The 16,871-nt window shown below is 51.0% G+C and overlaps 1 protein-coding gene across 1 annotated transcript; it reads left to right on the top strand.

Annotated features, from left to right (window-relative positions):
• Positions 1-14,606: 14,606 nt before the first annotated feature.
• On the top strand, positions 14,607-16,415 carry LOC307105744 (RNA exonuclease 1 homolog; the record flags this gene model as incomplete). Its single annotated transcript, XM_079781636.1, has 1 exon — positions 14,607-16,415. One exon carries the CDS (start codon positions 14,607-14,609, stop codon positions 16,413-16,415), a length of 1,809 nt encoding a protein of 602 aa, XP_079637762.1.
• Positions 16,416-16,871: the final 456 nt, after the last annotated feature.

Raw genomic sequence — 16,871 nt, 5'->3', positions numbered from 1 at the left:
GAGGACCTCTCTCTCACCAAGCAAGGCAAGGAGACCCAATCCAACAGGCCTCGGGTCCTGGCAGATGAGTGCAGGGACCCACATTCAATCAGAGTTGTGCTCAAGCTGGCCTGGGTGAGAATCAACAGGATGGTGGGGATTGACCAGAGCAGGGAGAGTGGATGTGGGTGAGCCCTCCCACAAGGTCACAGTGCCTGCTCCCTGTCTTGCTCCCGACTTGCCCTGTGTGGTCTTGACCTCTGTGAGCCTTGCATACCACCCCCCGACCCCCATGGCCCAGAGACTGGAGTGGTTGTGGGGTGAGTGAGGGGCACTCAGTTGCCTGGCACAGGGAGGGCTGAGCAGAGGGTGGGAGGGTGGGGCCCACCCTCTGGACTGGGGGCTCCCTCCTGTGGATGGGGTCCCCAGGGAACTCTGGGATTCTAGAAGCCAGTCCAGAGAAGATCAGATTAAGTAGGTGGGTTCAGGGTAGAGACCTGAACAGCAGACTGGAGAACATGAGATCAAGTAGATTTCATTGGCTTAGCGAGTCAATCTGCTGGGAGGCGGGGCTTTCTGCCTATATAAGGGCGGAGGGCACCCAGCCAAAGCCATTAGACACCAGAGCCCAGCAGAGCATGACCATGTCTTCGCCTGGGAGAAGTGGAACAGCGCGATCTCCAGGCCTGCTGAGGGCCACGGCACCCAGCTGGTTTACTCCCGGACATCTGCAAGCTCTGGAGGCCGAGCTGGGTGCCTCCTGCCCAGCCCCAACCCTGGTGTTCCTACCTCCCTGCCACCAGCCTACTGGCCCTGGCGGCCTGCCCCCGGTGCCCCCTAGAGACACCTGGGCCCCCAAATTTCTCATCATCCAGCCAGAGTCCGTGAGGAGAGGCCTGGCCCCCCGTACCCCTCTGCCTACCGCCCAGGAGCTGTGTTACCTGGTGGGGCAGGCAGAGCAGGCCTCGGGTGAGTCAGCCAGCCTGCCCCAGGCTGCCAGCAGCCGGCTCTGAAGCACTCCTCCATCCACATCTCAGCTGCTGGCGGTGATAAGAGGACTGTTGTCCTGGTCCCCAAGCCCTGCCTGGCTGCAGGTGCCAAGAGGCCCCTCCCGGCCAGCAACAGCAGCCCACCGCCCAAGGCCCAGGGGCTGGATAGCCAGCTCCCAAAGCCGCGGATGACATCACGTCAGGCAGCACGTGTGGGACAGCCTTCAGGAGGGCCTGCAGGGCTTCCCAAAGGCGCTCATTCCGACATCTACGCCCTGGACTGTGAGATGTCCTACACGACTTCAGGCCTGGAGCTGACCCGTGTCACCTTAGTGGACAGCGCAGTGCAGGTGGTGTACAACATGCAGTGCCTGCATGCACCTGGTCATCTGCAAGATTGGACAAGACGCCGAGACCCAGCGCTCACCTCCACCCAGCATTTGAAGAACATGAGTATGAATTTGGAAACTGCTGTGTGATCACACATATCTCTTGCCCCAAAAGTCTAACAATAAAGGAATGGTTCAATAAACAAGAGTACATCAGTAGTTTTATTTTACATCACGTGTATTTCCTTCTTGGCTACTGTGGCATGCCAGCAAGGCCAAGGGTGAACCTGCGGAGGGGTAGTGAAGGATTGAAGAAAAGACAAAGAGAATATGCTGGGGCTAGGTGGATCTTCCATGCCTGGATGAGGACACGAAAGACCCAGCCTGCAAGCCTATGCTTTATTTTATAGTCTGATTAAAACAAGGGTAGATTAACATTTATACAAATGTTCTAGTTTTGGCATCACTTGCTGCACCTCCCTCAGGCCATTAGCTACTTAGGAAGGAATTAGGGAGGGCTACCAGGTCAGGCTTAATTATGTTAGGAAGCTCTGCCCTCCAGGCCATGCCTATTTGGTGGCCTTGCTACAGGTCAGCCGGAGGCTTCCCCATAGACTCGTTCCATACCTCTCCCCTTTTTATTTTTGTTTTTAAGCTACTACAATTGAAATAAGCTTGAACATAACTCTCGCTATTAAACAATAACAAAGAAATGCTAAAGCAACACAGCAATAAAAGAGACATCAAACTACAGACATGTTAACATTTTTAGCTACTAAGTGAAATTTCTTTGGCTGCTGGCGTATATATATTCAGAGTCCTCGGACTTGGCTGTGTAAGACTTTGCAGAATACTGGTAGCTAACCAATGCTAGCATAGCCAGAACCATGGTTGAGGGAGTAGCTTCCAGGTCTTCCTTTTCTTCCATCTGCTGGGCCTCAGTTGTTAGCTTCTTCAGCTGTTCCCGTTTGGCCCCTTGGCCCCTTGCTTAGCCTTCAATTTCTTCTTCTTCCCCATTGCTGTCATAGGGGCAACTCTGTCTTTTGAACAAAGGGACACAGAGCCTCTGTGGGTCCATTGTGGTGACACATGAAACACTCTTGCACCCAAAATGGCTGTGCTGCGCTGTTCCTTCTGGAAAGATACTAGCACAACTACTGCCCCACATCATTACTGGATCTGGCCCAGAACTTTGTCCAATTTGTGCATCCTTCCACTAGGACAGTCGGCAAACTCATCAGTCAACAGAGCGAAATATCAACAGTACACCAATTGAAATTTCTTTTGAGAACCAAATTTTTTAAACTTAAACTTCTTCTAACACCACTTCTTCAAAATAGACTCACCCAGGCCGTGGTATTTTGTGGAAGAGCCACACGCAAGGGGCCTAAGAGCTGCATGTGGCTCGTGAGCCACAGTTTGCCGACCACTGCACTAGGCTACCCTGGTGGAGGCTATTGTATTAGAGGCCTGGTGCCTTACGGCTGCTGTACGACCCTCTACATCACAATTCAAAAAATTTATGTACAAAGATTATGACTGAGTTTGTTTTGAGGTGACACATAACATCCCTTTCCCCCTTTTTTTGTTTTAATAATTGGCTCTTTCCACTTTAGTTTGACCTTGAGGGTTGTTAGGGATACCAGTTTATGACAAATTTGATATTGCTCAAAAAAGTGCTGAAAAGGAGAACTAGCATATGTGGGTCCATTGTCTGTTTTTAGACCTAAGGGAATTCCTAGTACCGAAAAGGCGTCTAAATAATGACTAATTACATGCTTGGCACTCTCTCCCTTTTGGGGATTCTCAAAGATAAAGCAGGAGCAGGTATCTACATTAACACGTACCCATCTATGCTTACAAAGACGTGGGTGACATCCATTTGCCAGATTTGATTAGGTTTAAGATCCATAGGATTAACCCCAAAGATTGTACAGAGCAATGAATTACAAAGGGAGAGCACTGCTTACCAATTTGACAAGCTTGTCCCTGAGAAATATGGAATGGTTTGCACAAGGCAGCAGCATTTTGATGATGCAATGCATGAGAGGACTGGGCAAGAGAAAATGGGGAAGCCTCTTGTATGACAGCAAGGAGGCAATCAATAGCGTCATTGCCTATAGCTAACGGACCAGGGAGACTTGAATGAGATTGGATATGACCAATAAAGCAGGGAAATTGTTGTACTCTAATAACCTTTTCAAGGCTGAAAAATAAATGAAAAAGGTCCCACGAATTAGTGTGCCCTATAGTAGCTGTTTCAATAATTTTGACCATACTTACCACATAAGCACTATCACTAAAGACGTTGATGGGCTCGGTAGCAAAGTTTGTCAAGGCATACATAAGAGCTTGTATTTCTACCCGTTGTGCTGAAATATAAGAGGTTTGAAGGACCTTTGCTCCCCTGCTGCAGTGGTACCCAGCCTTTCCAGAACTGGATCCATCTGTCAAAATGGTTAATGCCTGAGGTACATAGGGTGTGACTTTGCTATCATTGGGAAGGTAAAGGTAGTAACTGAGAGAAAATGTAGACTTTATTTGTAGGATAATGGTTATCAACCTGTCTGCAGTAATTAGCAAGTGCAACATGTCAACTTGTTGATCCTTGCCAGAGCCAGTCTTGCAGTGTAGCTGTAAATGGCACTACAATGAGGTCAGATCTCAGCCAACTAACTGGCCTGTTCGAAGGCGGGCTCCAGCTCTTAGCTGGGAAAACGAATCATAAAAGGGAGTTAATGCCTTGGTTGGAGAATGGGCCCAATATCGTCATACAACACCTCCAGGAACTTGCCAAGTGACCCCAGTGGGGGGGGGGGGGGTGTGTGTCCGTACGGACAAGTAAAACCTGTAAGGGAAGGGAATAATTCTAGTAAGTTGTGCTGAACTTAAGGCATCCTCAACTTTACGGAAGGCTGTCTTGGCTTCCTCTGTCCAGCAGCCCGGGGATGATGGAGATGAATCTCCCCTAAGTATATGAAATAAAGGGCTTAACCAGCAGTGGTTAATTTTAAAGCAGGTCAAACCCAGTTAATATCTCCTAATAATTTCTGAAAGTCATCTAATGTAAATAACGTGTCTGTCCCAATTTGAATTTTCTGAAATTTTATTGTTTTCCCTCAATAATGCTACCAAGATAAGAAAAAAGAAATGTCCTTTGAACATTTTCAGATACTATGCATAATCCAGCAGGGAATCCTGGAAATATATATATAGTATTTGTATGTGTTTCATTGTTTTGAGCTAAGAGAATGTCATCCATATAATGAATAATATAAGCGTCGGGATATTTTTTCCTTATAGGATGTATGGCCATGGCCACAAAATCCTGACATAAAGCAGGACTATTGGTCATGCCTTGAGGCAATACTTTCCATTGATACCTCTTTATGGGTTTGTTAATATTAATTACAGAAACACTAAATGCAAATCTCTTGCAATCCTCAGGATGAAGAGGAACAGTAAAAAGAGCAGTCCTTAAGATCTAATACCAAGATTTCCCAAACTGTTACCATGTGAGAGAAGCCAAGATGGCGGCGGAGGTGAACGGCTGATCTGCTGCCTCGCATGGCAGTTTTGGAAAAACAACTAAAAGATGGACTGGTGAGCGCGGCGACTCCTGCTCGCATCTCCCCAGACCGAGCGGCGGCTCCTCTCAGCCAGCACCGCAGCCGGGGCCATGAGCTCGTGGGCGCCGCGGCAGCTGCTGTGGCGGCGGCCGCGGACTCGGCGCAGCGGCTCCCGGTGAAGGAAGAGACCATCTTTCTGCGAGACGGGCCCACCCACGTCACCGACCTGGCCCAGCTCCCCACTGAGATCCTCGGGGCCCCGGAGACCGCCAACACCGACTTAGAGGATTCTTAAGACTTCCTGTCTTACACTCAAGTCCTCTAGCCATTTTGAGAGAGGAGGACCAAGAAGATCTAATACCAATATTGATATTGCAATGGGATACCTATAGGGAATGGTAACCCCAACTGAAGGGGTCCCATAATTTCCATGGTTTCACTAATTGCCCTTAGGGCTTGCAATAGTCTCCATTTGCCAGATTTTTTCATTACAAATATGGGTGTGTTCCATGGACTGTGAGTGGGTTCAATATGCCCTGCCTCAAGCTGTTCTCAAACCAACTCTTGTGCAGCTTTTAACTTCTCTCCTAATAGGGGCCACTGATCAATCCAGACAAGGGTATCTGCAAGCCAGGTAACGGTGGCTGCTGTATACTGGGTCAGAGAGACAATCAAGGACCCTGTTGAAATTTCTGGTAACCTAATCCGTGCCTCCCCTTCTGAGTGGACATGGGGATAGATGACCGTCTTCCTTGCTGATTCTCTCCTAGTCCCTTTAGGGCGTGAAATCCTTGAGTATGCATTTGAGAAGTCACAATAGAACTGGGTCTTGTTATTAAAACCCCTATCTGTTCTAGCATCTCCCCACCCCATAGGTTAATAGGTAACTGTTGCAATACCTAAGGTTGAAAACAACCTGTATTTGCATCTGGATCTTCCCATTGAAGGAGCTGAGCACTCTGCAAGGGTTGAGTAACAGGCCCCACTCCTGGCAATTCAGAAGCCATGGCATTAAAGCCAGGGCTGAGGCCAACGTCTGAAATCGATGATTGACACATCAGATCCAGTATCAATAATCCCTTTAAAAGGCTTCCCATTAATACTTAGTTCTAACTCAGGCCAGCCCTGCTTAACTATTCTTGCCCAGTATATGGCATTGCTGGACCCAAAGCCCACTGCACCACGGGGCTGACCAGTTAAAGACTGCCCTTCTGGATAGTAAGACCGAAGGAGAATTTATGCTATTTTTGTTTCTGGAAAGACCTGAATTATAGTATTAACTAGAGGCCTAGTGCAAGAAATTCATGCACAGGGTGGGCAGTGTCCGTCAGCCCAGCCTGCACCCTCTCTAATCTGGGACCCCTCAAGGGATGTCCGACTGCCTGTTTAGGCCTGATCCCACTAGGGGGATCGAGCCTAAACAGGCAGTGGGACATCCTTCTCACAATCCAGAACTGCTGGCGCCCAACTGCACACCTGCCTGCCTTCCTGATTGCCCCTAACTGCTTCTGCCTGCCAGTCTGATCACTCCCCTAACCACTCCCCTGCCAGCCTGATTGATTCCTAACTGCTCCCCTGCCATCCTGATTGCCCCAAACTGCCCTCCCCTGCTGGCCTGGTCTCCCCGCTAACTGCACTCCCCTGCTGGCCTGGTCTCCCCCCTAACTCCCCTTCCCTGTAGGTAGGGTCACCCCTAACTTCACTCCTCTGCAGGCCTGGTCACCCCTAACTGCCATCCCCTGCAGGCTTCATCGCCCCCAACTGCCCTCCTTTGCAGCCTTGGTCCCTCCCAACTGCACTCCCATGCTTGCCATTTTGTGGCAGACATCTTGTGTCCACATGGGGGCAGCCCTCTTTGACCACATGGGTGCAGCCATCTCTGACCACATTGGTGCAGACATCTTGTGTGTTGGAGTGATGGTCAATTTGCATAATATTCTTTTATTAGATATGATAGAGGCCTGGTGCACGGGTCGGGGGGGAAGTTTGCCTTAAGGGTGTCCCGGATCAGGGTGGGGGTTCCCTTGGGGCATGGGGCAGCCTGGGTGAGGAGCCTGTGGTGGTTTGCAGGCTAGCCACACACCCTGGCGACCCAAGCGGAGGCCCTGGTATCTGGGATTTATTTATCTTCTATAATTGAAACTTTGTAGCCTTGAGAGGAGGCCAGGGCAGGTGGGAAGCTCGGCTTCCTCCATCGCGAGGGTCAACCCAAGCCTCTGGTTGGCTCCAGCTCCAAGGCTGCTGCCATCTTTGTTGGGATTTATTTATCTTCTATATTTGAAACTTTGTAACCTTGAGCAGAGGCCAGGGTCGGCCAGGGCAGGCTGGAAGCTTGGCTTCCTCCATCGCTGGGGGCAACCCAAGCTTCCTGCTTGCTCTAGCTCCGTGGCCGATGCCATATTTGTTGGGTTAATTTGCATACTTGCTCCTGATTGGCTAGTGGGCATGGCTTGTGGGTGTAGAGGAGGTACGATCAATTTGCATGTTTCTCTTTTATTAGATAGGAATGTTTGTGCTAATACTTTAATTTCTCCAGTATAGTCCTGATCTATCATCCCAGGGAGAATTTGAAATCATTTTACTGTCAAATTGCTCCTCCCTAAAATTAATCCCATCATGCCCTTGGGAAAGGGAGCAGACAATGGCCTGAGGCCCCATCTCCAGGGTTAGTACATATCGGGAGGTGGGACTGAGGTCCATTCCTGCAGGTCCCGGGGTGGCACTGTTCAGGTTTCCAAAGGTTGGCTTTGGGACTGAGCCCCCTGGAAAGGCTACAGTGGGGTCAAAAATAAGCCCCCTACTATTTGGTGGGGGTGGGGCTGGCCCCGCTATAAGTCTCCCTGCCTAGGGGGCATTAAGTCATCTTCAAGATCAGTCTCAGAGCAGAATTCATTTACCCAATGCTTACTTCTCCTGCATCCTGGACATAACCCAGGCTGCCTGTTTCCTCTCTCTTAGCCTTTTCACTTCCATTTCTATCATTGCCGTCTTTAGCAAAATGCCCTAGCTGACCACAGTTAAAGCATCCCCTTTCTTTTTCTGCTGACCAGTGAGCATTTCTTTTAATGCAGCAGCTAATACTGCTCCTTGAGTTTAGGCTGGTCCAATGTCAGCACAAACACGGATGAAATCAGGTTCGGTACCATTCTTCCTGTAGGTAAAGCCTCCTGACATACTCCATTTGTATTTTCAACAGCCAATGGTTTCATGAGTATCATTCCAGCCGCAGGGTCAGCCACAACCCTGCCTACTGCTTGGAACAAGCAGCCACACATCCTGATATGGCTCCTCTGGGCCTGGCCTAATTTTACTTACGTCTAGAGATGTTTCCCCTTTTGTTGGCAGCTGCTCCAGGCTTTGGTGGCACAGATATTTATCTGCTGATAAGCTTGCATGAGGTTTACCAACTGAGCCTGCAAAGCCCCAAGAGGTCTGGTGCCCATGAGCAAATGAATTGTAAGGGCTTCCCCATGAGCTGGGTGGCTGTTAGCCTGCTCCCCACTAAGCTCTGCCCAATTAGATTTCCATGATGACTAATCTCCAGGTGAGAGACCAGCCTTTGAGACAGTGTTCCAATCACTAGGAGCCATAGCTTCCTCAGATATTGTATTCAGTAACCCCAGCACACAAGGGGAAGTTGGTCCACACATAGAACAAGAAGTCTTCAACTCCTTCAAAGATTTAAAAGGTATAGACTGATGGCCACGGAGCGTCTGACCTGCATTCTGAGGATCAGGCTGATCAGGGTATAGACTAAATCCTGAAGTATCTTCCCCAGCCTGCCTGGCCTCATGCAGAGTCTGCTGGAGTAAAGACAAAGGCACTATATTTGTTTCTGCTTGTTTGGGGGTAAAAGGAGAGGCTTATGAGCAACAGTAAACTCCCCAAATGCTTGCACCTGACCCCACCTTCCCATTCCCGCAGGCGCTGTTCCCTGCTGCCTCCTCCTCGGATTCTCATTCACTTTGGGGAGGAAGAACATTGTGCTGAGGGCTCTCCCCACAGGAGCTGTACCCCTAGGGACTGGAAGAAGCAGCGGAGGCATCCATGGTAGCCTTCCATCCTTCCTTCCCCTGCCACATTCACCCATTCCTTCTCCGGAGTGGGTGCCAGGAAGTCAGGGACCACAGACTGAAAGTAGAGGCAGGAATTCCCTCTGGACCTTCAGCCATGTAATGGTCTCTGAGCTGCTTTCCTACCTTCTCCCATGTCTCTACATTTACCCTTCCTTCCTCTGGGAACCATGGGCAAGTTTGATTTACAAAATCCACCAAATCAAGGAGCTGATGATGTCTAACAGAACAGCCCCGTACTTGGAGCATAGCTTTAAGCATACATACATATAAGTTCTTTTCCTGCCATCCTGAATTTCCACTTTTTTACACCTAGTTATTACTAAACTGGGCTCCTTACCTTACTTTTAGCTTTCTGCATGTGCTTCACTGGAGCGCCCTTTCGTCTTGCAATTGTAATTCCCCCGTACTCAGGCCCCACATAAAGCCACATGTGCCACGCCAGGACTGCCAAGGGTGAACCTGAGGAGGGGCGGTGGGTAAAGGATTGAAGAAAAGACAGACCAGAGAATACAGCTAGGCACCCGTTGATCTCCGTGCCTGGATGAGCACACCAAAGGTGCAGCCTGCAAGCCGATGCTTTATTTTATAGTCTGATTAAAACAAGGGTAGATTGGGCCCGGGTGAGGCCACGCGCCCCTGGGTCTGGGAGAGGCCACGCGCCCCTGGATCTGGGTGAGGCTGGATCCCGGGTCCGGGTGAGGCCGTGTGCCCCTGGATCCGGGTGAGGCTGGGTCCCGGGTCCGGGGGAAGCCGCGCGCACCTGGGTCCAGATGAGGCCACGCACCCCCTGGGTCCGGGTGAGGCCACGTGCCCCTGGGTCCGGATGAAGCTGTGCCCCTGGGTCCGGCCGAGACCCAACCAGAGGGAATCGAACCTTCATTACCACCATTTGTCTACCATCCAGAGCTGAGGGGTCAGTGCCGACATGTACACATAAGGAACTGGTGGACATTGATATTGGGTCTCAAAAGAACTGTTGGTCCAGAAAGAAACTCACTACAGACTGATTCATTTGCCTGTCAGCATAACTATTATTGCTCATCTCACATTAAGTTCATATAAGTATATCTCTAGTGACACATGATCTCGCTCATCTAGGGGAAATGATGAACAACATACACTGATGAACAAGAACAGAACCAGAAACAAGGAGGCATCGATTGGACTATCGGGCCTCAGAGGGAGGATGGGGAGGGTTGGGGGAGGGGGGAGAGATCAACCAAAGGACTTGTGTGCATGCATATGAGCCTAACCAATGGTTAAGTTCAACAGGGGGTTGGGGCATCCGTGGGGAGGGGTGTGGGATGGGAATGGGGGGATGAGGACAAACATGTGACACCTTAATCAATAAAGAAATTAAAAAAAAAACAAGGTTAGATTAGCAGGTATACAATGTTGTGGAGCGAACTCGAGTGAACAACCACTGGAGTCCAGACCAAATTAAAATTTAGAAAGCCTTTATTAGCTGGCCGGCTGACTGCTCTCCCATTCTCCATGCAGGGAGACTGGAGAGCAGCAATGACCCTTTGTGTAGGACCGCTTTTAAACCCATTTACTACACCCCTTTTTTGCAGAACAAGCAACCCAAGACAAAACAGTTTTTCCCAAGGAATGTCAGAATCATGCCACTGAAGACCATGTTATTCAAAGGGTCATCCTGTTCTTCAGAAAGCTGACAGTGATCTATGAAAGAAGGCCTACATGCTGGGAAGGGGCCATGAGACCCTATCTCAAGGCCTGGCCTAGTGTCAGCACTGACAACTCTATCTGGGGCATAGTCCACGGCCTCAGTAGTGCTCAAAAATTCCCACTTTCCAACAGACAAATGCTCTTGTTTTGGTAACACTTGCTGCACCTCCCACAGCCCATTAGCTGCTTAGGAAGGAATTAGGGAGGGCTACAAGGTCAGGCTTAATTATGCCAGGAGAGCTCTGCCCTCCAGACTGGGAGTTGTTAGTGGCCTTGCCACAGGTCAGGACAAGGCTTCACTATAGAGACCTCCCTACAGGCCGCCATGGCTGGGGGTTGAGCATCGACCTAGGAAGCAGGAGGTCACGGTTTGATTCGGGGTTCAGGAACCTGCCAGGGTTGCAGGCTCCATCCGCACATGGGACATGCAGGAGGCAGCCAATCAATGATTCTCTCATCATTGATGTTTCTCTCTCTCTCTCTCTCTCTCTCTCTCTCTCTCTCTCTCTCTCTCCTCCCTCCATCACTTTGTTTCTCTCTGAGATATAATTTTAAAATACATATATTTAGAAATCATAATGATAATAAAAAATAAATAAAATGAACAGCCCTGTCCGGTTTTCTCAGTAATCGGAGCATCAGCCCTTGGATCAAAGGGTCGAGGGTTCCATTTATACTCAAGGGCACACACCTCAGTGGGAGGTTTGATCCCCTGCTCCCAGGCAAGGGTGTGGGGGAGACAAACAATCAACCTCTCTCTCTCTCTCTCTCTCTCTCTCACTTCCCCCCTCTCTCTCCCCTTCCCTCCCTTCTAAATCTCTCTAAAAATCAATGCAAAAAATATCCTCTGGTGAGGATTATTAGCAAATGAAAAAGAAAAAATTAAATAAAATCACCAAATGGGACAGCAATGCCACCTCTGGGTATATACAGACAAAAAGGAAAGCAGGGTCCTGCAGGGATTGTGGGCACCTGTGTTCACACGTCTCAGAATGGAAGCAGCCCTGAGGGAGGTGCATTGAGAGATGGAAGGATAAGAAGCAAAAGGGATTACAGACGGGGACCATGGAACAGGGTTCACCTTTCTAAAAGGAAGGACGTTCTGACACATGCTCCCACATGGACGATGACCCTTGAGGTATGATGCCTCCTGAAATCAGCCGGGCCCACAAGGACATGTTCTGTGGAATTCCACTTTCATGAGGTGGTCAAATGCACAGAGAACCAAAGTGGAATGTAGCAGCCAGGGACTGGGGGGAGAAGGAGGGAGAGTTAGGGTGTTTCATGGGTACAGAGGTTCCCTTTAGCCAGATGAGAAAAGGGGTGGCGAGCCTTATGGATAAGGTGACCAGATTTTAACATTGGTAAAGCGGGACACCATTGACCGGGGCGGGGGGAGGGGGGGCGGGATTCTTGATTAAAAATTTGGTCTACACCCCTGGGTCCGGGTGAGGCCTCGCGCCCCTGGGTCCGGGTGAAGCTGGATCCCGGGTCCGGGTGAGGCCGTGTGCCCCTGGATCCAGGTGAAGCTGGGTCCCGGGTCCAGGTGAGGCCGGCGCACCTGGGTCCAGGTGAGGCCACACGCCCCTGGGTCCAGGTGAAACTGGATCCCGGGTCCGGGTGAGGCCGTGTGCCCCTGGATCCAGGTGAGGCCGCGCGCACCTGAGTCCGGGTGAAGCCGTGCCCCTGCGTCTGGCCGAGACCAAACCAGAGGAAATCGGACCTGCATTACCACCATTTGTCCACCATCCAGAACTGAGGGGTCAGTGCCGACATGTACACATAAGGAACTGGTGGACATTGATACTGGGTCTCAAAAGAACTGTTGGTCCAGAAAGAAACTCACTACAGACTGATTCATTTGCCGGTCAGCATAACTATTATTGCTCGTCTCACATTCAGTTCTTATAAGTATATCTCTAGTGACACATGATCTCACTCATCTAGGGGAAATGATGAACAACATAGACTGATGAACAACAACAGAACCAGAAACAAGGAGGCATCGATCAGACTATCGGGCCTAAGAGGGAGGATAGGGGAGGGTGGGGGGAGGGGGGAGAGATCAACCAAAGGACTTGTGTGCATGCATATGAGCCTAACCAATGGTTAAGTTCAACAGGGGGTTGGGGCATCCGTGGGGAGGGGTGTGGGATGGGAATGGGGGGATGAGGACAAATATGTGACACCTTAATCAATAAAGAAATTTTAAAAAAATAAATAAATAAAAATTTGGTCTATATTGTAATCGCTTTTGTTTTTTTTAATAAAAGGAAATTCACTTCTTAGATCATCGTTGAATTTGCATCCTCTTTTCTTACTCATTATGTTAAAAATCTAAAAAAATAACTTAAAATTATATTACAAATTATTATATACATATTGCTTAAAAACACAGTAAGTAGGTACATAATTACATGAAAATATTTTATTGTTAGTTTATACATTAAATTAATTTGATTGTTATAAAGTAACTATATTTTAAAAAGTATTTTAATTTTAATCCTATATTTCTTTCTAAATAATAACAATACTAACTTGTATTATTTTTCCTCTGAATTTGCCGTAATGTAAGTCGTAAGTGTCACTTTCAAGGCCGGTGCTAGACTTTTTGCCGCCACTATAAAATATAAATAATACGAGTACTGTCTGCTAAATTCAAGAAAATGTATGTATTTATGAAATAAATAAATAAATTACTTACCTAAATTATCTGAATAGCTGATTTGTAATGACATCACTTGTTTAACTAGCTTACTAGCACGCAGTACGATGTGTATCGTCTGAGAGACAGGTACAAAATGTTTTCGTCGTTGCCAATCCCAAAAAATGCCATTGTTCATTAAGTCCAAACAATGTTGGTCGAATTCTAACAACTGATCAACAATTCGAACTTTGATAAGCAGTTCTCGATAATCAGTTCTCAACAATTATTTGTTATTATTAAAGTTTAACATTATAAAATTAACAAAAATAATATAAAACTCATATCCTGGCTAAATAGCCACATGGCCACCAAAAACTGTATATTCCCTTCCCATTCTCCCGCTGTTCCCTAGCTTGTCATGCATTCTTTCCAAAAATTGGGACTTTTTCAAATAGCTAGGGACGTGGGACAAATTGTTAAAAATCGGGACTGTCCCGCTAAAAGCGGGACATCTGGTCACCTTACTTATGGAGGGATGAACACGTGTTCCAGCTCCCCAAGAGAAGAGGAGGCGGGGGATAAGGAGCCATTGCGTTTGACCACTCTGTCCTCTGGAAAGGTAACAGAGAGGACCTCTCTCTCACTTAGCAAGGCAAGGAGACGCAGTCCAACAGGCCTCGGGTCCTGGCAGACAAGTGCCGGGACCCATCTTCAATCAGAGTTGTGCTCAAGCTGGCCTGGGTGGGAATGAACAGGATGGAGGGGATTGACCAGAGCAGGGAGAGGGAGATGAGGGTGAGCCCTCCCACAAGGTCAGAGTGCCTGGTCCCTGTCTTCCTCCCGACTTGCCATGTGTGATCTTGACCTCTCTGAGCCTTGCCTTCCCCCACCTTAGCCCAGAGACAGGAGAGGTTGTGGGGTGAGTGAGGGGCACTCAGTGGCCTGGCACAGGGAGGGCTGAGCAGAGGATGGGGCCCACCCTCTGGACTGGGGGCTCCCTCCTGTGGATGGGGTCCCCAGGGAGCTCTGGGATTCTAGGAGCCAGTCTCGAAAAGATTAGATTAAGTAGGGTTGGTCAGGGTAGAGATCTGATCAGCAGACTGGAGAACATGAGATCAAATAGAATTCATTGGCTTAGCGCTTCAATCTGCTGGGAGGCGGGGCTTTCTGCCTATATAAAGGCCGTGGGCTCCCAGCCTAAGCCATTAGACACCAGAGCCCAGCACAGCAGGACCATGTCTTCGCCCAGGAGAAGTGGAACAGCGCGAGCTCCAGGCCTGCTGAGGGCCACGGCACCCAGCTGGTTTCCTCCCGGACACCTGCAAGCTATGGAGGCCAAGCTGGGTGCCTCCTGCCCAGCCCCAACCCTGGTGCCCCTGCCTCCCTGCCACCAGCCTACTGGCCCTGGCGGCCTGCCCTCGGCGCCCCCAACAGACAGCTGGGCCCCCAAATTTCTCATCATCCAGCCAGAGTCCGTGAGGAGAGGCCTGGCCCCCCGCACCAGGCTGCCCACCGCCCAGGAGCTGCGTGACCTGGGGCGGCAGGCAGAGCAGGCTCCCAGGGACTCAGCCAGCCTGCCCCAGGCTGCCCAGCAGCCTGCCCCGAAGCACTCCTCCATCCACATCTCAGCTGCAGACAGCGACAGGAGGAGGGTGGCCCTGGTCCCCAAGCCCTGCCTGGCTGCAGGTGCCAAGAGGCCCCTCCCGGCCAGCAGCAACAGCCCGCCCCCCAAGGCCCAGCGGCTGGGCGGCCAGCTCCCGGAGACACGCGCCCCCTCAGGCCAGGCTTCAATGGCCTCCAGCACCGTGCCCCCCAAGCGCCTGGCCCGCGGCCCCCATGTGCAGAGTTCTCAGAAGCCTGTTCCACCAGAAGAGGGTGGGGACAAGGTCCCCGCTGTCACCCGTCAACGCTACCTCGGCCTGTTCCTGGACCAGTGTCTCAAGTTCTGCCCCTCCACCCAGGAAGCCATCGAGAAGGCGCTCAAGGAGGAGAAGGCGGCCTACCACCAGAGCCCCAGCAAGAGGAAGTACCGCAAGCTGGCCGCCAGCACCTTCCACAGGCTGCGCGGCCTGGCCCCCGGCCCCGGGCCCGGGCCCTGCCAAACCGGGGGCCGCAGCGCTGTGTCCCAGGACGTGGATCTGGGGGGCAAGGTGGACACCCAGACCTGCTTGTGCCTCGAGCGCCCGGACAGCCCCCGCGGGGAGGATCCCGGGAAAGGGGCCGCCCTGTACCAGCGCCTCAAGGAGCACCTGCTCACCCAGGCCCAGCTGCAGGAGCTCGGCTACCCCTTCCCGCACCCCGAGAGGCCCGGGGGCGCTGTCCTCTTCACCAACCAGGAGAAGCCGCCCCAAGACCCCTCCCGCAGGCGCTGCTGCCGCTGTGGCACCCAGTACCTCGTGGCGCCCTCGGGCCGCTGTGAGCGCCAGGAAGCCTGTCACTACCACTGGGGGCGGCTGCGCCCCGCTCCCGCGGCCGGGGGCTGGGAGGTCCAGTACACCTGCTGCTCGGCCGCCATCGGCTCCCCTGGCTGCCAGGTGGCCCAGCAGCACGTGCGGGACGGCCGCCAGGAGGACCTGCAGGGCTTCGTGCGGACCTTTGCCAAAGACCTGCCCCCAGGCGCTCACCCCGGCATCTACGCCCTGGACTGCGAGATGTCCTACACCACCGCTGGCCTGGAGCTGACCCGCGTCACCGTGGTGGACAGCGCCGGGAGCATGGTGTTCGACACCTTCGTCAGGCCCCAGCGGGACATCGTCGACTACAACACCAGGTTCTCGGGAGTGACCGCGGCTCACCTGGCCCGCACCAGCGTCTCGCTGCGGGACGTCCAGGCCGTCTTGCTCACCCTCTTCAATGCCGACACCATCCTCATCGGACACAGCCTGCACAGCGACCTGCTGGCCTTGAAGCTCATCCACAGCACCGTTCTGGACACCTCCGTGCTCTTCCCGCACCGCCTGGGCCTGCCCTACAGGCGCTCCCTGCGCAGCCTGGCGGCCCACTACCTCGGACGCGTCATCCAGGACGGGGTGCATGGCCACTGCTCCAGCGAGGACGCCAGCGCCTGCCTGCACCTGGTCATCTGGAAGATTGGACAAGACCCCGAGACCCAGCGCTCACCGCCGCCCAGCGTTTGAAGGACATGACTATGGATTGGGGGTTACTGAGTGATCACACCTGTCTCCTGTCCCAAATGTCTAACAATAAAGGAATGGTTCAATACACTAGAGTATATCTGTCGTTCTATTTGTCATCACGTTTATTTCCTGCCCAACCGCCATGGCTCTGGGTTGAGCATTGATCTAGGAAGCAGGAGGTCATGGTTTGATTTGGGATCTGGGCTCCTGCCCAGGTTGAAGGCACCATCCCCAATATGGGGCATGCAGGGGGCATCAATCAATGATTCTATCATCATTGATGTCTCTCTCCCCTTACCTTTCCCTTCCTCTGTGAGATACAATTTAAAAAAAAAATATATATATATATATATATATATATATATATATATATATATATATATATATTTAAACATCATAAGGATGATAACAAATAAATAAAATTAACAGCACTGTCCAGTTTTCTCAGTGGTTGGA

This window comes from Cnephaeus nilssonii (assembly GCF_951640355.1).
Source record: "Cnephaeus nilssonii genome assembly, chromosome: 9".
NCBI lineage: Eukaryota > Metazoa > Chordata > Mammalia > Chiroptera > Vespertilionidae > Cnephaeus > Cnephaeus nilssonii.
Note: the sequence above shows the minus strand (reverse complement) of the source record. Positions and strands in the feature narration are given on the sequence as shown.